At 31.1% G+C, this 24,968-nt stretch overlaps 3 protein-coding genes across 9 annotated transcripts; 1 reads left to right on the top strand and 2 right to left on the bottom strand.

Moving 5' to 3' along the window:
* Positions 1-337: 337 nt before the first annotated feature.
* Positions 338-2,369, bottom strand: LOC108916970 (transmembrane protein 199). Its single transcript, XM_018723348.1, has 2 exons — positions 1,809-2,369; positions 338-927 (listed from the first exon to the last, which is right to left on the bottom strand). Exons 1-2 carry the CDS (start codon positions 2,359-2,361, stop codon positions 677-679), a joined length of 804 nt encoding a protein of 267 aa, XP_018578864.1. The 5' UTR covers positions 2,362-2,369; the 3' UTR covers positions 338-676.
* On the bottom strand, positions 2,345-3,657 carry LOC108916971 (biogenesis of lysosome-related organelles complex 1 subunit 5). Of its 3 annotated transcripts, XM_018723350.2 has the most exons (5): positions 3,594-3,627; positions 3,370-3,427; positions 3,226-3,308; positions 2,975-3,163; positions 2,345-2,531 (listed from the first exon to the last, which is right to left on the bottom strand). In XM_018723350.2, exons 2-5 carry the CDS (start codon positions 3,386-3,388, stop codon positions 2,370-2,372), a joined length of 453 nt encoding a protein of 150 aa, XP_018578866.1. In that variant the 5' UTR covers positions 3,389-3,427; positions 3,594-3,627; the 3' UTR covers positions 2,345-2,369. The 3 variants fall into 3 exon arrangements, with proteins under 3 accessions (XP_018578866.1, XP_018578868.1, XP_018578865.1); XM_018723352.1 differs by lacking the exon at positions 3,370-3,427 and having other exon boundaries at positions 3,594-3,657; XM_018723349.2 differs by lacking the exon at positions 3,594-3,627 and having other exon boundaries at positions 3,370-3,532.
* Positions 3,658-3,912: 255 nt separating this feature from the next.
* LOC108916985 (arfGAP with SH3 domain, ANK repeat and PH domain-containing protein) lies at positions 3,913-24,125 on the top strand. 5 transcript variants are annotated; one of them, XM_018723374.2, is made up of 16 exons: positions 3,913-4,283; positions 8,258-8,330; positions 11,809-12,212; positions 13,656-13,741; positions 13,799-13,958; positions 14,014-14,287; positions 14,347-14,574; positions 14,637-14,859; positions 14,913-15,093; positions 15,144-15,443; positions 15,503-15,622; positions 16,628-16,682; positions 19,440-19,643; positions 19,701-19,900; positions 20,288-20,341; positions 22,264-24,125. In XM_018723374.2, exons 1-16 carry the CDS (start codon positions 4,158-4,160, stop codon positions 22,567-22,569), a joined length of 2,994 nt encoding a protein of 997 aa, XP_018578890.1. In that variant the 5' UTR covers positions 3,913-4,157; the 3' UTR covers positions 22,570-24,125. The 5 variants fall into 5 exon arrangements, with proteins under 5 accessions (XP_018578890.1, XP_018578889.1, XP_018578891.1 ...); XM_018723373.2 differs by having other exon boundaries at positions 16,601-16,682; XM_018723378.2 differs by lacking the exon at positions 3,913-4,283 and adding an exon at positions 4,506-4,566 and having other exon boundaries at positions 16,601-16,682.
* The last annotated feature ends 843 nt before the right edge of the window (positions 24,126-24,968 follow it).

Raw genomic sequence — 24,968 nt, 5'->3', positions numbered from 1 at the left:
GAATGTACTATACCTAGATATAAAAATAAACAGTTTAGCTTTTGATATTGTGCCGAACGACAAGACTCACTGAGCGACCTATGTATATGTACAATAAATAAGTAAAAATTATGAATGAAAAATCAAAAAAAAATTACTACACTAATTAAGAATGTTTGTCTTCAAATATCACATAAAATCTAATGAAATTTTTGTTCATTTGTAATTTAACTTTTAACTGAAATTGTAAAACACTTAATTTAAAAATTACAAGTTTTTAAAAATCCAATACGGCTATAAAATTTGAAACTCCATTATCGTAATGAAGAATAGATTTAATTAATTAAAAATATATTAATCTATTCAATCTATTTGATTTTATTACATACAAAAGATATATAAATTGGTGTTACAACGAAGAATATTTACCAAAACAATTCCTAAAAATAATGAACAAAAATATTAATAATCTGCATTTACAAACTTTTTTCATGGTACCAAACACGTGCTAATAACAATATCAATAATTTTTTTTGAAAATCATAAAATTTATAAAACATACTAACAGTAAAGTGGTCCTTAGTGTTTTAATTCCTGCACTACCCCCTACGACTTCTAAAATTGCATACATAACTAAACCTTTAAACACGAGCGCTCAAAGGATATAGTGATAATTTATTCAAAAAGAGTGTTTATTCTAGTCTACTTTACTCTTGAATTGGTTTTCGATAATATATTCCATTTGTATATCTTCATTTAGTTTCTTAGCTAAGAAGTACAATTCTGCTAGAGCTATAGTTAAAGCACATATGATGCCAAGTAGAAGTCTAAATCCAAAATCTAGACTTCCAATAATTAATTCTACGCCTATGAAACCAAACGCAAATCCTGCAGCTACCGATACAATGAACTGGAATATCGCCACGAGGTGCCTGTTCATCTGTTTCACTAAAATAAATAAATAAATAAATAATCTCAATATTATAAATAGGTAAACATTAACTACATAAAAACATTCATAAATGATTTTTTTTTTCCAAAATTTTATACTAAAATTGATATTTGTTATAGAAACCACAACATTAAACGATCTATTTCTTAAATAAACTTCAGTTTAGTTTTATTATGTGTTCCTTTAGTAGCAATGTTTATAGGAGGGTTGCCTTTTATATTTCAAGAATAGAGAACAAAAAAAAGAAATTAATTAATCGTATATGGCTTTATTATTTTTCAAAATATTCTCCACGAAGATCAATACACGTTTTCATGAGCCTGAACCGATTTTCGAAGCACTTTTTTCATTCTGATTGAGGTGCCTCCAAACCATGCATTTTGAACACTTCTTCAAGCGTCAAAAAACATTGACCTTATAATTTATTTCTGTGTGGGAATAAAAAAAGTCATTGACTGCCAAATCAATGTTGTATGGCTGATGACGCATCAATTCAACTTTTTCAGTTCTCAAAAAGTCGAATTAAGTTCATCGATGCACTGTTGCATAAATACTGTACGGAAATGTTCACAACTTAATTCCATTTTTTGGACGAGATGAACTTTTCAAGTCACTATATTAATATATATAGTGGCTGTACATCAAAACGTTCTGAGTAAGTATACCGACAAAAAGTCGAACTTTACGAAAGGAACGTCCGTTGTCAGACGGCAGCACCAGGATCGTCCATTTTCAAAATATAAAAGGCGACAATCGTATATTGAATATGTTAACACTACATCTACAAAGAATAATAAGTATGATTAAAAAATTAATAATAATTAATAACTACAAGTTCCTTATGTCTCTTTAAAATCACTATAATTATTAAACATACCATGATAACCAAAACTATCTTCTGGCAGTTTCCTTTTAGTACTGTCCACGTTTTTGGTCATTCGATGATAACTTTTGTTTTCCTGTTGTGCCTTCAGTCGTTGACACCTCTTTTCCAATTCTTCATTCCTGGGGATCTCTTGATTTTTTGGTAGAATTATATGCGATCCCTCGATTAGTTCATGTAGGTATATTTTATCATCTTTATTCATATTTTCTTTTTGTATGTACCTGTAGAGCCAATGCAAATCGAATAAACTTAATAATTTATCGCTAGTGCTAACTGAAGAACTTTTCAAAGGCAACTTTGTGAAAATATCCTCTTTAGATTCTACGTTAATTGATTTTATGAAATTTCTATCTTCCTCTGTAATTAGATAATGAATATCAGTTACATTTTCCACTGCGGCTTTAATTTTCTTCTTAAAAATGAAATTGCTAATGCCGTGCGGTATATCTCCACTAACTTTTAAATTGCTAATGTAGTTTTTAAATTTCTGGGAAGGTTGAATGAAAATTGAGGGGTTTAAAATTTGAGCAGTGTTGGTGGCCATTTTGTTTATTACACTAGAAGTTTTTTCTCAAAATCGTCATACAATTTCCGAAGTTCTTCTTCTTTCACCTCAAAGGAGCTATTTATTTCTGAATATTTTGCTGTGACACCATCCATAAAAGCATCCCAAACAATTTTACGTTTGTGCCTTGTATCTTCAATCGTGGCGTCCTGAAAGTTTTTAGAAATAACTTGTATCATATTATACATGCATCAGTACAAATAAATTTAATTATAAATAAAGTGATATCTTCATTGTGATGGTTGTCTATGTAGAATGTGCTCATTTAGTGAAGTATTTTATAAATTTATAGGTTCATTTCTAATTTACTACATTAAACAATCAATACGGTAAATACATATAACATATGATATAAAAATAGCTACCTATTATTTTTATCTGTGTACAATAAAATTTAACGTAATACTGTGTAGGTTGTACTATTGTAAACATAGTAAAAACTTGCTTTATAATATGAATTCTAGTGGAACACAAGTGTTTAAATATGATGCAATGTTTCAATATCGTTTTAGAAGCAAATGAGGTATGTAGGTATATTTATTATACTTTGTAAATAACAATTACTGATTACATAAATAAATTTTCTATTTACCTGTTTGTATGTTTCTTCTAGTCCACCGAAACAACTACAAATGTCCAATGCTTGTGCTAAATCTATGTTAGCTTTATTTAATGCCTGATCTCCAACTTGTTTACAGCGTTCAATTTCAGTGTCTTTTATCTCAGTAATATTTTCTATAACACGAAACAAATTATCGACTTCTCTATCTCCTCGCTTTTGCTAAAATATAATACATTGATGTAAATACTACACAACAAAAATATAACCTCAAAGATGTGTACCTCGAATTCACGAACCATGAAATTTATTTCCCCAACTAAAAACCCTTTGTGATCGAATAGTCTGTCCCACACTTTTCCTGTATCTGTAAAGAGAACAATAATTATAAAGGATGCCTTTTCAAAAATAAAAATTTTTAACCGCACCCTTAAAGATGTCAGACATCTTAATTCACATGACTTCTGACTTCTGTCGATGTAGCAACTACAAACAAATGTAGCAACTATAAACAAACAAAATAAAAGACCCGTTTGAAAACAAACTATAATTAGGGCCTTCAAAAAGATCTATGTAATTAGTGATACACAATTTATTTTTTATAACTATGAAGAATAGAAATTATAAACTGTTTTTATTGTAGCCTACTTACATCACAAAATACTTTCGAATTTACAGGACTTGTTACTACCGTACACTAAGTGCTTGTCAATTTTAACCGTAATAATATATTGACATAAATATAAGTATTATTTATTGATATAGTATTAATAAGAAATAAAAAATTTATTTACCAAAATTTAAACTTTATTGATTAATATAGATAACCATGATTTTGAGTGCATGTATATCTGGTTGCCTAGTTATGAAATTTCTACTGCGCAGAGTCTGCCATTGTGATAAATTGAAACATGAGAGCGATTTGGTGATAAATGTAAAGGCACTACTATTTATTTTCCTTGTGGGTTTCGCACAAAACTGTTGGTATTATGTGAGAATGTAATAAAAGTGATCAACAATCTCGGACTTTGCAGAAACAATGCATTATATCAATAAAATGTTAATTTTAATGGGTATGCAATAATAATACGTGTTTTGAAATGGTTTGACTATAGTGCAGTGATGGTGAATCTTGTTTATCTGTTACTGGGAGCTCATACGAGCTGTTTCGTGTAAACTGATGCTATTTTGACGTATTTTCTGATTACAATACATCATGCCCACTTTAATCGGAGTTAATGAATTTGTAGAGGAAACTAGAGATGACTACAATTCTCCTATTACTTCTACATTCGTATCCCGAATGCAACAATGTAGGAACACCATTACCAATTTGGAAGAGGTAAAATTAAAATCATCAATCAATATACTTTCCCTTTTACTACTACTGATTTTTTTTATTTCTGTAGTTTAACCAGTACTTTAAAAATGAATCTTCAGTATTATATATTTTTTTGTTTTTTAATATTCCCTTCATTATCAAAGCAATAGTTACTTTTGGCTGACTCTCAAAAATTACTGTTTACATATTTGTAAACATATATTTTTAGATTTTAATGCTTAGTATCCGTGCTAGTCTTTATCACAGGATATGGAAATTTGTACGTTACTTCCACAAGGAAATGGTATGAATATAACTTTACTGCAAAGCCTGTTGTACTAACCTAAGCCTCTTCCGACCTAGATCTAAAAATCATTAAACTCACCAGACTTTTTATATAAATTCAACATAGTCCAAATAAGAAAAAGGAAAGTTATGTTATTGCTGTGTACTTAATTTAATTCACTTATGTGGCTTGGAACATGTCTACATGTTATATTTTTGTTTAATATACTTAGGTATTAATGTTGGATGTTTATTAATCTGGATTACATTGAAAATATACAGATTGTTTATTTTGGTATACTTCAAGCACAATTTAAATGTAGGTATATATTCTCATTTTCTGTGTAGGTATATATTGTCGTATTTTATTTGTTGTCTTTCGATTGATAAGTTGAAGGAGAATAATACTTAGTGGGATATAACAATTGTAATATTTATCACTTATAATTAAGCATGATAGCTCTGATATTAAGATAAGTGGTGTAAATGTACTTATTTGCATCTTCTAAACAAATTACTGGTGTCATTTTGAGGCTGATCGTTAATGTAGGTAGTTGCTTTTAATTAGTACAGTTGTACCTTAAATTATATTTATGCAATTCATTTTGGATTACATAATTATGAAACCATATCAAATTGATTTGATTGTCCAAAATATAAATAATCATTTTTATATCTACCAGGAAAGATCGTACCTAGGTCAGATTAGTGTTTGTCCATTTTAAAAAATACCTGCAGATTCATTCTCTCTTGACTTATTGGAACTGGAAACTAGTACTGTGTAATTACCAATATTAGAAATGTGATTAACTCGATTTCTGCCGTGTTAAAAATAATAACTGATCATTTATCTAATTTAAACGATAATTTTAACTGTTAGTTACTCTACTTTTTAAATCTAATATCTTTTCTTTTATATATTTAAATGTTATAAATCTATGAAGCAATGCAGGCTTGCATATTGGTTGAAATATTCTTAGAATATTATTGAATTGAGTAAATGTTTTTTAAAGATAAACACTAATGTTCATATAATTGTTTGTTTAATATTCCATGTATGGTTAAAGTTATATTTTACCAAGAAAAAAATATTGAATATTTTTGTAGACTATATAAGAAAATTCTAATAAGATACGTAAGTAGTGTTCAGTTTATAAAAATAGCAAAAGCAATAGTACTTCCGTTTTTAAATATATCTGGCTAACAGAAGATTTTAATTTAAAAATAATCTTCCTCTGCGCATTCTCATCTGCTGCAGGTTAGTCAAGAAGACATTGAAAAGACGTGATTGTTTCTACATTCAACGTGGGAATATACCTACGAAACTAAATAAAAACAATTAGCGAACCTACGCATTATTATTGCTTCAGTATTGCATAAACTTTTGCAATAATTCGGAAAAATGTAATGCTGCCATTTCGCATGACCCGGTTTTTATCTGTTTTTAATTGTGATTGAAAATAAAAAGTTTTCTTTCTATGGTCTTCATTATGTCAGTAAGAAAAATATACAGGAAAAAATTTAATAATTGGAAACGGTAATTCAGTATCAGGGAATATCGACAATTAAAATTATGTATAAAAGGAAATCTAATAATACGGAAATTCTAGGGTTCCAAAGTCAATTTTATAGGCTTTTAACTTCATACGGTTTTAGAAGTGCCTCAAAATGTCTTTGCAGCAAAGGATACGCATTTATAGAACATTCAATAATGTTGCATCAATATATTTACAGTATCGCCTAACTGAAACGTCACTAAAAGCTTTAAATATTTTTTAAATTTGAACTTGTATTAAACGTAATATTATTTTGTTTAAAAATTACAGATATACACTATGATTAGATTTTTATTTTTCACATTAACAAAACATGTTTTCTATATCTGTATACATGTATGTACAGCACTGCTTTTCAACCGTGTACGTCATAAAATGTGAGGAATGAAACCATTCAGGTATAGATTGTTATTCCCGATGCCATTATAACGATCACAGTTGATTCTTCTACCCATTTCAGATTCTCAAATCGACAGGTAGAATATATTTTAGTAATAATAATAAACCAGAATTGTACCCACATTCTTATGTTATAAAAAAATATTTTTCGATTTCTGAAATTATTACATAATATTAATATTATTATTAATTAATTAATATTACAGTGCTTGTCAATGTTTTTTTTTTAAATTTTAAATAAGGGACTGACATGATAACCAATAAGTAAAGAAGACATTAATAATTTAAAATGGTATAATTATTGATAAAGAGTTTACAATTAGATCAAACGGAAGTTTATTTAACTAAAATTTTAATGAAAGTTTAATTAACACTGGACGCTGACTTGATTTTTGAAATTGTTTAGTACATGAACACCCTGTATGCTATTAGAGATACCTGTTGAACATAGTCAGGTCACAATCGGTCCAGGAAATTTCACAGGAAGCGGTTAATTAATTTGTCTGTTGAATGACTCCTACACAGTCGGATGAATATTAGCGGTATTGTGGTAAAAAGCATAAAAATAAGTATAATTTGTTCAGGTAAAGTTGTATATTTTGCTTCCCGACGCAAACGAAACGCTGAGTAGTGCCGGGTAGATTTTTTTTAGGATTCAGTAAGTTTGTTTTGAATTAATGCACCTGTGAAATGTTAATTTTAGAAGTATATTTAAATGTATCATATATTGATTGCATTGTTAAATTTCGACGTGTATGTAACGTTTATAACATAAATTCTCGAAATACAAACTAAATCTGTTGTTAATAGAAAGCTATTGTGCAAAATCTTAGTGTGTCATAAATGTCAACCACCATTTAAATCCATATCTGTTTCTCTTAATCTTAAATGGCCCGATAAAAAGTAAGTACTAAATTTAATGAGCATTTATTTCATTGGCTTTCATAAGGATTTGATTTTTGTTTGCAACTAATTCTCCTTAGCTTTTATGTGATCTTTTATATAATGAACGAAAAATGTATTGGTTTATTTAATGTACCAGGCAGTCTCTTAAATCTGATTTAGGAAACTGAACCGGATATGGTACCTTGGAAGTTTCTAATTAGATTGGATACATAATACTCAGTAACTCGAAGAGTATCCTAAATTAGATTTACTTGTTTCGTAAATAGATGTCCCCCTCCCTCCAAAAAAAAAAACAATGTTCTTTATTTTTTTTTAAGAAAGAATAATAAATACTGTTAGGAACAGAGTTATTTTGATAACATTTTAATGCGTTTCGTGTAGAATAAAAAAACAAGGATTTAAAATTAGTAAAAGTACATATTTTAAATGAGCTATCATTACTAAAACGCCCAAGGGGCATCAAATCTCGCAACCTGAATTCAAGCGTTTATATAATAAGCTAATAAAATATTCCAAAGAAAGTAGACAGGTTATATTTTTTAAATCACTCTCGCGAGAGCCGAACATGTCTGACAATGAGTCACCATTGAATGAATGCTGCAATTTTCAGTACCTTTCGAGAAAAATAGTTATGTACTACCTGTTATTATCCGCGGTTATGTGTAGTAATCGTCATGTAACTCTCACACTTTAAATATGATTATAAGTGGAACATTTTTTATTAGCTTAAAATTGCTAATATCACCTGACTTAAAATGAAAAGAGTTATTATGTGCACATGTCTGTTTAAGGTGTTAAATGTCGGTGTTCTTGAAAACTATCGTCTAAATACCACCCTTTTTGTTGCAGACTTTGGATTATGATAGAGATGGGTTGACCAAAATGAAAAAGGCTATAAAGGCCATACACACGTCAGGGAACTGTAAGTATTTTTTTTATTCGCATTTAATTAACAAAACGTTCGTTTGGTTTACTAGTGGCAACGATTTTGCGCAGTCGGGCAAGTTATACGCGATTAACTTGTCTTGTGTTATTTACCTCGGTTTGCATCGTGCCAACAATTATACTAAATAGGTAGCAAATCGTGCATGAGTCATTGATTATGATACAAATGTATGAGTTTTGTGCTCTAAAATTATACCGGGTGTTTATTCGAAAACTTTGTTTTGACCCAGATAACCGTTAAATTAAATTCTCTTTGAAATGGTGATACTTAAAATTTAATGGCACATTGAATTAATTAAATTTCGTTTGTATCGTGCAGCTTTTACTTTTTGTATGGTTGGTTACATTATGGAAACGTTGTTTACTGTTTAGGAAAAATAACAAAATGTAAATTCCACGAGTTGTAATATCTGGTTGAAACTGAAAACTTCCGATAAGAATTTCCTCCAGCGCCTTGCTGAGGCAAGTTCTGTACAACCTTTAAAGCTTCTAGTTTATTTAAAATATCGATTTTAATGTTCGTCTAGCCGGGAATGTCGGGGGAAGCTATGATATTTCTGAACAAATACAAAATTTAATATTCCACTTTCCACTTTCCGGCATCCAGTATACAAACTAATTGCAAGTCATTTGCTTACAATAGATTATCGATTTTATTCGTGTAGGGTGTTTTTACTTCAACCCCAATCATTTTACAAAAGCATATTTTTTATTTTAATCAAGAAAATTCGAAAAGTTCCTTATATAAATTATATTTATTTGATCTAGTTTTTGTTAGGACAGTATCGCAATGAGAGCATTTACTGTGTATTTACAATTATTAATTCATATAATGGTGTTAAACGTACTAGTTTTTTAATTCCATATATATGCGGTGTTGATATTTTGAAGGCTATTACCACATGTCTACTTAATGATAATAAATTTGCATATATATCGTATACGAAGGCCGAGGGTTTTATTGCACATCTATCATATATGCACAAATAGACTTGGCAAATATTGTTTTAATCAGGAATCATTCGATTTAACGACCAATAATCTAATGTCACAAATGATAATAATTGTCCCGTATGATTAAATTTACACAGTTCATATACCTGTATGTTTTTAAAAATGTTTCCTCTTGCAAAACGCTTTCATCCGCTCTATCCAGAGTTACCTATTTTAGTGTTCATAAGATCCATTATAAATATTGGATTGTTCAGCATGGGCGATCACTTGTTATATTAAATTTACGATAAATATTTATATTACATAATAAATGTCCAGATAACATATGCGTTCGTGTTACGACATAGGTGAACATCTGTCATTGAAATTTTTAAGTAATGTGGATACGTAAAATAATTTAGTTTTTTATAAGAGTCCTCTGTAGTTTTTAAATTAACCGGTATGAGAAGGGGAGTCAAAATTGTCATTAGGAACACATATATGCATTTCGGGAAGGTCTGACCACTACGCGAATCTTATCTATGTATGATAATGAACTAGTGATTGTCATGTTGGTTCTCAACGAAACATTTTCCTGTTTTAAACCATTGTTAAAAATAACTTGCCGGAGATAAAGGAGTAAACACGCTAGTAAATGATTCAGTTATCTGCCTGTTTTGTACGAAATGTTGAAAATAAATTACATTTCGTTTATTACTCAGAGACTCCGTCTTTTATATTTTTTAAACAGATAAGGAAATGCCAAGAAAAAAGCGTGTAATTGTTAGTTTTAAATGAATTGCGTTTCTTCAAAATTGCATGTACAGGGTGTAGAATAAAATGGATTCGGTTCATAACTTTCGTATTTATTAAACTATGCAATAATATGAACTATTTTTGTATTTACTACATTTTATTAAAATATATTGTATACCTATTTATAACTAACTTATTCTACTTATTATACATTATAAAAAAAGTTTACATTTTTTTAATGGGAACAGAAATACTAGTCTGGTTTACCTATTCGGCTCCAAGGACTTATAGTCATTATTATTAGTGTTCTATTTTTAATGGGTTTCTTCACCTATTTTTAAACGTAAAGTTTATTTTCTTCAACCCATGTATTTTAAAATCGTTTAACGTAAAAAAAATCCGAAACGAGTTTTACTCAGAATATTTCCACTTATTTAATACGCTGATTTGTATATTTAATTATCCTAAACAATAACTTCGTTTTAATATATTTTTCAGAAGGCTACTAATTGTATTAATGTTAAACGTAAACATATTTTAATTAATTAGTGTCTTGTAGAGAATAACTGATGTTTTTACCATTTTGATAACAAATTATGGAAAATTTATCTTTATTGTACATTCTTTTGTATAAAGCAACTTAAAATATTTTGATAACTAAAGCATTTGTCCTGTCTATTGCCTATGCGTTTTGAACTATCCGACGCTTGCCAATGAACATGAGGCTTGGAACTTTTGAAGGTCAGGAACTAATTCCTACCAAGTGAAATATTTGTGTAGTCAAGGACATACTAGTGTAGAGATATTTTTATTTCAAATGCAACTTCAAATTTTGTGACATGTTATCGCAACGTTTGACTATAACCGACGAAAAATGTAACTACCCAGTACACTCGCGTAAATGCCACCTTGTGTGAATCATTCTTGAGCATAGTTAATGCCAACTAGACTTTTTAATATTCATACTCATAATCGGTATTTCATTTTCATAACCATATTTTATATTTAACTTATAAATAATTAAAAGTTAATTGTTGATCTATAGGTGTTTACAAAACGACTACGTGATAAAAAAATAAATACCACGACGGGATGCCAAGGATCTTGATCGAAAATGGTGTATTACACAGAATACCAGTCTTAAAAAAAGGGCACGTGTAAATTCAATTATTTATTGCTATTGGTCGGTCATGTAGATGTCCTGAGCATAATCCAACAGATATTTTAGCCATCACGTTGAGAAAAATTAAAATTAAATATTTACAAATTTTGTATTATATCGTATTAATTCGTAATATTTAAGTGTGTGTATGTATCTAAACACTATCAGGTGTGTGTGATATTTGTAAATTAAATTTTGTACGTTGCGTTGTATCCGTGATAATCTCGGTTTCCTCCGCAAAGCTGAATTTGTTTTGTGTTTCTACATCAACGGTTTTAAATAAAATACACTGTTGATATAGTATAAACAGACATAAAACAAGGCTGTTTCTAATTTTATTTTACATTTAACCAGCCAGTCCTTCCACTAATTGCTACCAACATGTCATTGTACCATGGTTGTAAAAGTTTGTAAAATTTTCGTATTACCGCTATTGAAAACATTTTTTTACGTACTCACGACGTGGGTTCACACTGAACTATAAAATTAAGTAGAAAATGGTAATTTCAAAAGAGCAGGTAAAAAGTTATTTGGCGTGGGTGCCCAGAACTGTTTATATTAATTCCATGTGGATAAGGTGAAATAAAAGACAAATTTGTTGTAGGTCATGTGGATAACGAGTCCTACCTAGTGAAGGCATTAGAAAAAATTGGGCAGAATGCTATGACAAAGGAACACGAGGACACAATAGGTAACGCTTTTATAAAATTCGCGGTGGTAACGCAAGAGTTGTCCGCTCTGATGAAAACCCTGATGCAAAATTTAAACAACATCGTCATGTTCCCCCTAGACAGTTTATTAAAAGGCGATCTGAGGGGAGTTAAAGGGGATCTCAAGAGGCCCTTTGATAAAGCCTGGAAGGATTACGAGAGCAAGTACGCCAAAATCGAAAAGGAAAAAAAACAACAGGCGAAAGACGCCGGCCTGATAAGGTCGGAAATTACCGCTCCTGAAATAGCGGACGAGATGGAAAAGGAAAGGCGATTATTTCAGCTTCAAATGTGTGAAGTAAGTTCATGAATAGTGTAGATTTATTCTAGAAGTGGTGCTGTCATTTATACCAACGTCTATCGTTTTCAACACATTTATTGTACCTACATAATAAACAATCGAAGTTCCGTCATGCTTAGCAGTAAAAAAAAAATGAATTTTCAAAGTGGGCGTGTCCCAGTTGGCCGATTCACTTTTAAATTTTTTAACCCATAGATCTCTTATTCCTTTGATATCAATCAATTGTATGAGAATCATTCAATCAATAACTCTAGTTAAAGCATTACAATTTTTATGATTGAGCTGATATTTCTCTTAAAAAGAATATTGGTGAATCAATAATTGAACTTCCTGATATACAGAGTGGTCCCGAGGTAATTGACCAAAATTCATGGATAGATTCCCGAAGCAAAAATATTGCGATTTAGCCGAACTTACCTTAGTCCAAATCTTGATAGTTAAAGAGATACAGGGTGTTAAATGTAAAATATTATTTTAGTTTATTTCCATTTATTTCTTAATAAATGCAAATATCTACACAAAATTTTGAGGTTTGTGGTTCTTTGGGTAGAGGATTTGAAATTTGTTTACATTTTGGTTATACTTCATAGAGGGCGCCAGCTGCCGTAGATTGAATGTGTTGAAAACGACATAATTTTTTTGTACTTTAAGGTCTCATCTTTGGTATAAAATTCTTATTATCCAACTTTTCTTACACAAGAAAGACACACTTTATGAAAGTAGTTGTCTCGCACCGTTTCTGAGATATTTGACTTTGCAACTTCCAATGTCAAAAATGTCAAAAACAAGGGTTTATTTAGAATTAAAAATTGTACCGAACAGTAAAATAGTAAACATTAGTAAAAAATATGCCTTTGTGGCAATAATTGCTCAAAATGTCCACCTCTAACTTCAATACATTTATCAATGCGCTTATTAAAAGACTTAAAGTATAAATCCTTAACGCGAAATGATATTGCAGCATTTAAAACCTGCTGCTAAAGTTCTTGTCAGGTGTTTATAGTTTCTCCATAAACAACTGACTTCATGTAACTCCAAAAACGAAAATCTGCAGCTAGCGCCCTCTATGATTTAACCAAAATGTGAACAGATTTCAATTCCTCTACCCAAAGAACTCCAAACCCCAAAATTGCAGTGAGGATATGATATTTGCATTTGTTAAGGAATAAATGAAAAAAAAACATAATATTTTACATTTAACACTTTATCTCTTTAACTATCAATTTTGGACTAAGGTAATTTCGGCTAAATCACAATATATTTGTTTGGGGAATCTACCCATGAATTTTGGCCTATTACCTCGGGACCGCCCTGTATAATGTATACTAATAATATTCAAATAAAAAAATCAAAATTACTAATACTACTACTTTTGAATTATTAATTTAAAACAATCAGTATATTACTGTTGTCAAGATATTAACATTGTATTTTTTTTAGTATCTAATAAAGTATAATGAAATAAAAACAAAAAAGGGAATAGACTTGCTACAAAGCTTAGTAGAATATTATCACGCTCAAACGAAGTAAGTTGGAAAAGTACATACCCTTTCCAACCCTTGAAATCTATGAATTTGTTTTAGTTATTTTCAAGATGGACTCAAGACAATAGAACACTTCGGTAACTATGTAGCTGATCTTAGTATAAAATTACAGAAAATTCGCCAAGCTCAAGACGAAGAAAAAAGGAAACTGTGCGATTTAAGGAATCTAATCAAATCTACGCCTAGTATTGAAAAAGAGGTAAGTTTCACAGGTTTTGTACCTAAAATACGACCTAATCGAGATGTATCTTTAGGTGGGTCCTCAAATAGATAAAGGAGCAGCAGGGTATTCGTTACATCAACTACAGGGTGACAAACATCATGGTGTCACTAGGACCGGACATTTACTGAAAAAATCGGAGGGGAAAATGAGAAGAGTATGGCAGAAAAGGAAGTGTCGGGTACAAGCGGAAGGTTATCTAGATATCTGTCATGCCGATGAAAGTAAACCGCCAACTAGAGTCAACCTGCTCACTTGTCAGATCAAAATGGTACCAGATGACAAGAGAGGATTCGATTTAATATCATGTTAGTGGATAATTCCAATTTGTTTTATTTTCAAATGATTTAATAAATTTTTTTTGCAGATAATAGGACGTATCATTTTCAAGCCGAGGATGAGGCAGACCAGCGGGCATGGATGTCAGTATTAATAAATTGTAAAGAGATGGCTCTGATGAAGGCTTTCGACGATAGTAGTAAAACGGGTGGTGATAAAGTTAATCATAGTTTTATGGAATTACAGCAAGCTATTATAAAATATATCCAGAAAATCCCTGGTAACGATAGGTGCTGTGACTGCAATTCTCAAAATGGTAAATACGCTTTTTGTGATTTCGATATTGAAATTGATATACTCGTATGTTGGTGACTTTAGATGCCACGTGGCTATCAACGAATTTTGGTATTATCGTTTGCATCGAGTGCTCCGGGATTCACAGGGACCTGGGGGTCCACATTAGCAGAATACAATCCTTAACCTTAGATAACGTCGGAACTAGTCAGTTGGTACTCGCACGCTTTATGACGAACCATATCTTTAATGATATTATGGAAGCTCAATTGTCACCTAATGAAAAACTTGAACCGTCCAGTTCAATGTAAAGCCAAGTAATTTATTAAAGTGAACATACTTACATTTTATTTATTTTAGGGAGGAAAGACTAAATTTTATTAGGGCTAAATATGTAGATAAACGTTTTGCCGTTAAAACTTGTCAGTCCGAACGGGAAAAAATGTACGAACTCGAAGAGGCCGTTAATAGGGGCGATTTGCAGTTACTGCTTCAAACGTTTGCCGAAAACGTTGATTTCAGCGTCACATTGCCTTCGTCAGTAAGTAAAACGACGCTTTAATTTAAATGGTTTCTAACACTTTTTTTTAGAAAATCGGCGAAACTGCACTACACAGGGCTATTTTGAACGAATCCGGTCGTACATTGCATATCGTAGATTTCCTAATCCAAAACATGTCGAATTCGGCTATAGATAAACCGACCAATCCACCTTCAGTCGCTGAGATCTGTGGATCGAATACAGCTCTTCACCTGTGCGCTCTGTACGATAAGGTAGAATGCATGAAACTGCTGCTTAGAAGCGGCGCAGATGCCAATTTAAGGAATTCGCAGAATAAAACCCCAATGGACATAGCGCAGGAAATGGGCAATAATAGTTGTCAGGAACTGGTAATACTTTACTGGTGAAATTTGGAAAGAATTGATTTACCGACCGTTTCTTCTTTTAGTTGCAAAATGCTGCAAACCGATTGAAGAATTTCTTTGATAATATAAACATTGATTGGAACTTGTCCCACGACGATGGGTCCACGGATTTTTCAGACGACGAGACTATTATAGAAGATCGGGTAAGCACTTGCACAGTTCAGCTTGAACAATATGAAATATTTGCTATTTTACTATACAGTGGGCTGGATTACATGAAAATTTGGCAAAATTAAAAAAATTTGTATACTCAATAATTGAGAGGTCATTCCTAAGTTTTCAAACCCAAAATTAAAAAAATTGAAAATATTAAATTTTTGAAGAAATATGTAAATTAACAGTTTCGAAGCATCTTCTGAATATTTCAAAACAAAAAATTTTTAAAAAAAACAAAATGACGGAAGGAAGCAAATGTTTGGGATACGAAAAGCATCTGATTTCTGTGGAACTCGGAAATTTTAGGATTTTTAAGTCGCTTATAAAAATCTCAATAAAAAATTCAGAGAACTACAAAACAGCAGACTGGAAGTGAATATTTGTGTTACGAAAAGCATACGATTGTTGTGGAAGTCGGTAAAAAAAGATCCAGGCAATTTTTCTGAATTCTTTTTTTACCAAAATCGAGTTGGGCATTTAAACACCCATTACTTACATTACTTGTGAGTCACCAAGGACAAATAACCAAATGGAGAATGCTTATGTTTTCGGGGAATTGCTATATTTCGAGACTACACTTAAAAAAATGCCAATTTTTTAGTTTCCACAACCGGGCCTGTAGAGTTTTGAAGCAGATTCTTATCAATTTCGAATCGCAACAACATCTATACTTTAAAATGTTAAAAAGTCGAGGATCTCACACAATCAACTTTTCATATACTTTTTTTCAAATTATAAAATTGACACGCTCGCTAAAAATGCACACAAACAACCCTGTTTTGAACACGCAAAACAAAACTAAAAGCTAAAACGGTTTTCCTAGATTCTGATGTAAATCATTTTTTGTTCGAAAAAAAAACATTAGAAACAAGGAAATTTTGTGTTGGCATTCTCCGAATTTTCACGTAACCCAGCCCACGGTGTGTTGTGACTATAAAAATATTATTAATGTTTTCCTTTTGCAGAATTATAATACTTTGTTCAAATTGCAGAACGGTTCATCGACGCCCGAGAAGAAAAATCGTTCGCGCCCTCCTAGTTACACAGGTGGGGATTCTCCTATAGCTTTACGTTCACGTTCGTCTACTTGCGATAGTTTACAGTTAGGGAGTAGTCTTAATAGTATTAACAGACAAATGCCTCCTCCCCCTCCCCCTCAAACTAGAAAGCCAGGTAAAAATTATCTTTTCTCACTAGCCCACCCTTTTTTTCCTTCGAAAAGCATATGAAGCGAATACTCCACTTTGCAACCCAGATGCTTTTTGCGAGCATGATCCGCGTGATGTATTCAGGGAGAGGGGGAAGAAAAATATTTTCGTCGCGTGGGATATTCAGGACCAATGTTAGTAGCGAAGAATTTATGTCGCGTTTCGTGCAATACCCTGCTCACAACTTGAACATCATCAGTTTATTTCTGCTGCATGTCTGTGCCTGCTTTGAATGTGAATTCTGGTTAAATGTCTAATGCTACAGAAATAGAACTAGGCCCGGTACTTTGAATCTTGATTAAATAAAAATTTTGGACCGTTAAAATTTGATTCATGGATTTTGTACTTTGTTTCTTGTTAATCAGCAGTCGAATTTAACGAGTGGTATTCGTTATTTCGTTAATTCAAATTTGAATTTGGCAACGGAGAAACAGATGTTCTAATTACGCATATTTTTGTGGTATTTTGAAATGGGTCTCGATTTTGAGGACGTTTTTGAAGGTGACGACGACGAATTAATTCAATTTATTAGTGATCAGCGCGTGTATACAGTTCAAGATCGATATAATTTTTAAAAAATGGGATCAGGATTTTGTTTAAAGAAATTTTTTGCAACTTTTTGACAATTAGTAGGTAATTATAAGAAATTTTGTTCGAAACAAAGTCAAAACATTGTAACCAGTAATACATTTTTATAGATTTTATTACACAATTTGTCTATGTATGAATTAATGCACAAATAACAGACTTTCCCCCATTCTAACACAGATTTTCTATAAAATGGAATTAGTTTGAAACTCAAATTATTTTTTGTTGTAAAGAAATTTGTAAGTGACATGGTAAATTACAAATATCTTTTCGCCTAGCAAATGAAAAAAAAAAAAATGTAAAAAAATTCGTTTCATATTGAAACTTGGTTTAATAGTTAGTTTAGGCAAAAAGAAATAATATTTCCCAAAAAGTATCGGTTTAAAACAACAAGATCATTGTTTAAACAATGATTATAGTGTAAAAACAGGAGTTTTTGCTTTTGTTTATACTTATAGGTTTTCAAAAAACGCTTCATTTGAGACCTGCTAAATTAAAATCCATTAACAATTTGTTTAAATAATTGCAAAAAACCAGCGAAATTTGAATTTGCTATAAATAGAAGAAAACGGCATAAATCGTTTCTAAACTGCAGTAAAAATTGTATTTTGTTACCCTTGAGAAACTGAAAATTTTGTAAAAAAATATTTAATTGTTTACGAGTTTTGAAACAAATAGTGTAATTTGTTAATAAGGTTATTGGTTAATAACTTTGTGAAGAATTAATATTTTTTAAATCCGCTTTGATAATTGTAATCCTGGTAATTTTTCATGAATTTAAAAAAAAATTGTTCTAGGACCATTTTTAGCCGAGATAGCCTTTTTTTAAAATTTATAACTTGTTTATTTACAAACAAACCCTTAAACTTCATAATAACGGTTAAATATATCGAAAAAAAATGCATTTTATAGTAATTTATAACCCTTTAAAAAACGTCCTCGAATACATTTTTACACCTGGGATGTGGTGGGGGAAATAAGACGGAAATGTTTTAAAGTGGAAATCGAGACTTCAAATCTTAACTGCGCGAAAATTTTGCGATATCTCCGATAATTGTGGACCAATTTTCTTAAAAAACAATATTTTTATGTAAAAAATTCAGGAAATGACATTTTTTATGTATAAAGTTTACTTTAATGAGAATCGAGTGTTTTAATTTACTTACCTGTTTTAAAATATAATGGGTAATTTAATGTTAAAGAATAATACTACATATTATGCATATTACATCCAAAAACTCGATTTTCATTAAAATAAACTTTATACATAAAAAATATGTCATTTCCTGAATTTTTTTACATAAAAATTTTGTTTTTTAAGAAAATTGTTTATTGGTATCATTTTCAATAATTGTTTTTCGAAAAAATGCGAAAAAAAAATTTATTTACAAAATTAATAGTTTATAACCAATTCATAATTAACTATTACAAAATGGACCGTGCAGTTGTTATTATTTTCATGGGCTACCCCAGATTAAAAAAAAAAGCTTAAAATTGGTCCATAATTACTGGATATCACAAAATTTTCGGGAAGTTAAGATTTGAAGTCTCGATTTCACTTTTGAACATTTCTGTCTTATTTCCCCCACCACATTGTACATATTTAGACAAACTGTAATAAAATGTATAAAAATGTATTACTGGTTGCCTATTTGCTATAGAGTCCTTTTAAGGTTAGAAATCTCCCGTTTTATTTATGCACCTACCTTTGCAAACGTTTCTAGTCCAGCTTAACGATACAGAAGATTATGTATTATGATGATTATGATTAAGATGATTATTCTTTAATCAACATTTTTGATCAGGACTCAAAGTACCAGGCGTTAAAAACATAGCTAACCATAATATAGTGTCACATATTTCATTTTTTAAAATTATGACAAATTTAATTGGAGGACTAAAATGTATGTCGTCTTTAAGATTTGAATTTATTAAAAACCTGTTCCGATATTAGGAATTTGTGGTGTTTCCGTTATCTGACGCCGAGTTTATTGTCATGTTATTTCAGCGAATGTTCACGGTAGTCTCAAGAAGAGAATAGCACCTCTTCCTCCGCCAACAAGCCCGATGCAGTTACAGTACAGTACGTTACCTACAAGTCATAGCCGAACACCATCGGACCCTATGGCCGCCGGATATCATACCTTAAGTCATACACACAAGCGTTCACCTAGCAGCGATTCTAGTTCAGGGAGATCTGTGATACCCATAGGTGAGTTTTAAAATTGAACGGGATTTGTTTGTTCTATAAACGTTCGATTTGTCCTAGGGAACAAACTAGTCATGGCAGATTGCAAAAACTCGGATAAGTTTGCGTCGGTTAGAAGGCCTCAAAATCCTCCACCACCTGCTCCGAACCCTTCGTCTAGCCGTCTCTCTAACGGTCGTTCGACGGAAAGTATTTCGTCGATGGCATCGGACGTTGATGTCACTGGGATAATTCACAATCCTATTCCGCCACCCCGTAGAGTAAGTATAACTTTGATTACGTTTTAGTGAATCTTCCGTACGTACCATTCCAAACGGTTGTTAGGTTGGCCTGGGGGATTTGAAATTTAAAAATATTTTTTATTTCAAGCTATTTTAAATTGTCTTAGAAATAGAAAAAATTTACTCAGGTCGCCTAACTCAAATCCCCATGGCTTAAATGGTGTATTTATTACTGCCTGAGGCTTAATATAATTGTCAGTTTTTCGTTATACCGTCCGGGATGAATTGTGTACTAATGTCATAAATAGTTAATACAACGGGTGTTTTGATTAAAAAGGGAACAACTTTTGTTTCGTAAAAGCGTAGTATACATTTTGTCCATTTTATGTAGAAACACCCTGTATTTTGTGCTTGTATGGTTTGCAGAAGCGGAAGTGTCGTTTGGATAGTTTTACTGAAGATAACGATGTTTCTAGTCTGGTAAACATGTCGTGTGTCGAAATGTTTTTAATTTATTAATCGTGTCTGTTTTTTGTGCTTCGTTTTTTGTGCTAACATGTGACTTGTCGATAGCCAGATACTTTTTTCGCACTATTTTTAATTGTTCTTAAAATGACACAGAAAAGAGTTTAATTTCTTTACATAATTTAAAATTAGAAAGTCAAAACACTGGTTGGTCTGCAAAAATCAATTTAAATGCAGTTTTACGTTTATCGAATAATTTAAATTTTTAAATGCTTTATAAGCTCTCGATCATCTTTTGGTTTTTGCAGCAAACCAATTAGACCGTGGGCTAGCGCACGTGGGTGGACGGTTTTAAATAGCCAAAAGGGTGGTTCATAGGGGAGAACTTGCGAGAAGAAAAAAAAAATTTGTCGTTTACTTTTTGTCTGGCAATCGAAACAATGAAAATTTTTGTTATGAAAATTATAAAAATAAATTGCCAGACGGTTTCCAATGTTCGGAGTCGAGTTTCTCTATGTGAAAATTTTTCAGTCATCACTATTTGTCTGGTATCTCGAGTACCTAAAATTAATACCCATATTCCTTGTCGCAAAAAATTTGCCAGACAAATTGGAAAATGGAAAAATTGTGCCAGACAAAAGAAAATTCGTAAAAAATATATTAAAGTGTAAATGATTTATTTTTGTGTGGCATTTTGAATTTCAATTAGAAATATGCGTATAAACACAATATACAAATGCCAGACAAGTTGAGATGTTCGAAAATGTATAAATGAATTGAAAAGTTACAAAAAAATTAATGAAAACTTGTTTTTTTTTCTAATTTAAACGATTTATTTTTTTTTGGCATTTTGCATTACTATTGAAAATATATATTTATACTTCAGGTTAAAACGTCAGGCAAGTTGGGTTGTTCAAAAATTAAAAAAAAAAAATAAATTAAATTAAAAAGTTGCAAAAAAATTAATGAAAACTTCAGTGTCTTTTTTTTGTGTGGCAATTCATTTTTTAATAAAAAATACACTTACAAACTCAAATTAAAAATGCCAGACAAGGTGGACTGTTCGAAAATATATAAATAAATAAACAAAGTTGTAAAAAAATACAATTTCTCATTTTTTTTTCGACTTTTTCCCCTTTATATTATAAGCTGTAATTACTCGGGAAATATACTCAAGATACTATTTCCGACGTAAAATTTCCTACTGAATCTGATGCTGTCAACGGAAGTGACTTGCCTAGCCAAGAAAAGCTGGAAAATAGGAAAAACCTTTGTAAATTCAAATTTTAAATCATATTCGAATTAAGAAATAAAATTGCAGGAAAATATTATTAAAAACATGAATTTTAAATGAATAAAAGTGCTTATTTCAAAATTTTTTACTCCATAACTGGCTTATATCCAGTAAAATCACTGTGCTGCGCAAGCGTAGTTCCATGAAACACGTAAATGTATTTTCTATTAAAAAACGAATTGCCAGACAAAAAAATGATACTGAAATTTTCATTAATTTTTTTACAACTATTTAATTTAATTTAATTTTTTTTAAATTGAATGAATTTTTTTTTCTTGCAAGTTCTCCCCTATGAACCACCCTTTCGGCTATTTAAACCGTCTGTCATTTGAAAATTTTTAGGTACTTATTAATGTCTATTTTTGCATCAACTGCCAGACACTTTAAGAAGAGTGAAAAACTAATTATTTTATACAAAAGGAAATTAATTTTCCAAATTTTCGACTTAACCTTTTTCAGACCTCAAAATGCCAGTCATCGATGACGCCGCACCCATGTGCGCTAACTCACGGTCTAAATGTCGTATACAGCCCCTGCATGAATTTAACAATAATTTACAAAAAAAATCCCTTTGTGCAAATTTTACTAATTCCGAGTTTTTTAACTTCTCGATTCGAACGATAATGATAACGTTATTTTTTAGGCTTCTGATTCACCGCCACATAGAATATCTTCTAGTCCAATATCAACAAATTCTCTCTGTTCGCCACGTTCGATGTCCGGTAGGTTATCGTATACGTCGAACGGTAACACAACGCTGCGCAGATGTAAGGCATTGTACGATTGCGCGGCAGACAACGACGACGAATTATCGTTCCAAGAGGGCGAGATCATCATCGTCATAAACGAACATACCGACGATGATAACTGGATGGAAGGGATGGTGGAAAACGAGCCGGAACGGACCGGGATGTTCCCTATTAGTTTCGTACATATGTTGCCGGATTAGTAACTACTCAAGAGGTACTTGTATTCATGTAAAAAAGTATTAAACATATATTTTTGATGTAAATGGTCTAAGAGCAGAATGTAACACTGAAGGATGTTATTCGTACGACTTTTGTGATTTTACTTTTTGATGTACACCTTGAATTTATAAATGTATTCGTGTTAGGGAGGACATATTTTCTGAATATTTATAAGAAATCTCGACAAGGTATTATTAGGTGAATGTTAAGAAATTCGTCAACCTCGTGTTATAGCTCGATCTTTGAATTTTCCTAACTATCATCAAGGCTTGCAATAATACTCTTCCTTATCGGCAGTGTAGCGGAATCCATGTCGGCTGATTTTCCTATTATACCTGTATACCAACTCAGCTACTAACAGAATTTGGCTTTTACATTTGTTTTGAACAGTACTTGGATTTTTTATGTACATAATGGAACAAGGTTAATTTAATTTCAGACAAATTTGAAACAATCAGAAGTGGGGCGAAATAACCAGGAACAATTTTTTGTTTGTTGCGATTCCCCAAAAAAAATTATTTGATTTTTGCTCCCTTTTTTTTATTCTATTCCAATGAAATCTAGAAGGCTATGTTTTTCTAAGCACAGTTTCTTTAACTTCGAGAGCCTGTTGATGACAGTTAGTATTTTGAAGACACATTTATAGATGTCAACTAAAAAGCTGTTAAATGTGCACTAAATGATAAAGAATGTGTTAGCTTAAAAAAAATTTCTAAACTTCAAAAATGCCTTAGCCTTTATGAGAAAATGTTTACTACCAAATGTGAACTACCAGGATAGCATGTTAATAAAATGGATTATTTGTCCTACAACTAATAATTTTATTTGTATATAATTTGTAAACTTTTTAGTTTGTGTATATTATGATTATGATGCACGCCATAATAATTGTCATATATTTAGTTAAACTACATTGGTCTGCCATACATTAGATATTTATTTTTAATATCTTGTATTTATTTTGATATTTGTGTAAATATTATTTTTTTTTAACTACCGAGAGCCTGAAAGTAGATTGATTTGTTCCTGAGGTACCCTACTAAATTAAATCATCGCTCGTCTGTTCACAATAATTAATAACAGCATGTTTGTGTAAATAAATATTTTTCTAGTAGACATTAATTTATAGGAACGCCTGTTGAATGTTATTAAACCAAAGAGAAAAGTCTATTGCTTTTATACAGATATACTATTATTATATAGGTATAAAATCGCCAGTGTAAATATTAAGATAATTAAGGTTCATATTGTTAAGTGTTAACTATTTTTTCACTTCATTTCCTTATTTTTTCTTTATTTATAACTTGTCAGATATGCATTTAATAAACTTGGTTCGACCGAAGATATTTAATGGTCAGAAGTGGGATATTTTCTATATTACATCGGCATAAAATGTTCACAGGTAACGTTTTATGTTTTTTCAAAATCGGAATTGAATTTATTAAGGGCATACCTCGATAAATTACACAGCCACACAAAAAGAAAAATTGGCTGTACTTTCCTTGCGACATATGTTATCCGTAGTATTTTTGCCTCCTGATCAGGAATCCAGTGACATAATTGAGCTATCACATCACAGGATTTCCTAACCTCAAAAAACAGGTCAAAAATAGCACAAATTCACGAAAAAGTGCTAGGAAATATAGAATTTGTTTTTTCTATATTCAAATGTTCATTTATATGGTTAAGACCTCGCTGAACGTGAATCCGCGGTCAGAATTAATGGTTCTTTTTCTAATCTGAAAAAACGGGTCAATTAAGGTCAGCTATCACGAATTTTCAAAAAATAACATATTCGCTCCAAATTTGGTATCCAGGGGTTTTCGGGGTTGCTGATTACGTATTCGAGGTCAGAATTGCAAAATTCATTTTGTAATATTTTTCTTTACTTTATAACCTGAGTACCCAATCAGGATTTAACCTTTAGCTTTAAGCTATATCTTGTATTTCTTTCTGTAAAGGATCTATTCACGGGTTTTCTGCCTAATCTCAGGTAATAAAGTACATAGGTAATTGATTAAATTTTTTTTAAACGAATTTTGTAAATCTGATCTCGGATTCATGATCAGTGACCTCGAAAACTCTCGTATTCCAAATTTGGCGCGAATGTGTTATTTTTTTAAAATTTCGTCGGCCGCCATCTTGAATTTTGCAAAATTGATCTCGAATTCGTGATCAGCAACCCAGAAAACCCCGTATACCAAAGAGTGACCGCAAAAAACCTGTGATTTTCGCCCATTTTTTCACAATTCGCAGAGAATTAAGAAAAATGCATAAAAACATGTTTTTGTTCGCAAATTACTTGTAAAAAACTGAAATGAGCATTGCTTTTAGTATTTTGAAAATTTTAAAAATCACCCCTAGTGGTTGAAAAAATGCC

This window comes from Anoplophora glabripennis, unplaced genomic scaffold (assembly GCF_000390285.2).
Source record: "Anoplophora glabripennis isolate ALB-LARVAE unplaced genomic scaffold, Agla_2.0 scaffold2, whole genome shotgun sequence".
Lineage (NCBI taxonomy): Eukaryota > Metazoa > Arthropoda > Insecta > Coleoptera > Cerambycidae > Anoplophora > Anoplophora glabripennis.
Note: the sequence above shows the minus strand (reverse complement) of the source record. Positions and strands in the feature narration are given on the sequence as shown.

Bases quoted from the DNA above. Each gene is read 5' to 3' on its own strand.
- LOC108916970 (XM_018723348.1), bottom strand. From the start codon at position 2,361: ATGGCCACCAACACTGCTCAAATTTTAAACCCCTCAATTTTCATTCAA. The intron at 928-1,808 runs GTATGTTTAATA...TATTTATTTTAG, and splicing joins AGATAGTTTTGGTTATCATG to TGAAACAGATGAACAGGCAC.
- LOC108916971 (XM_018723350.2), bottom strand. The intron at 3,164-3,225 runs GTACACATCTTT...ATTATATTTTAG, and splicing joins TCATGGTTCGTGAATTCGAG to CAAAAGCGAGGAGATAGAGA. The intron at 2,532-2,974 runs GTAAATAGAAAA...AAAAACTTTCAG, and splicing joins TAGAAGAAACATACAAACAG to GACGCCACGATTGAAGATAC.
- LOC108916985 (XM_018723373.2), top strand. From the start codon at position 4,158: ATGCCCACTTTAATCGGAGTTAATGAATTTGTAGAGGAAACTAGAGAT. The intron at 8,331-11,808 runs GTAAGTATTTTT...AATTTGTTGTAG, and splicing joins CATACACACGTCAGGGAACT to GTCATGTGGATAACGAGTCC. The intron at 14,860-14,912 runs GTAAAGCCAAGT...TATTTATTTTAG, and splicing joins CTTGAACCGTCCAGTTCAAT to GGAGGAAAGACTAAATTTTA.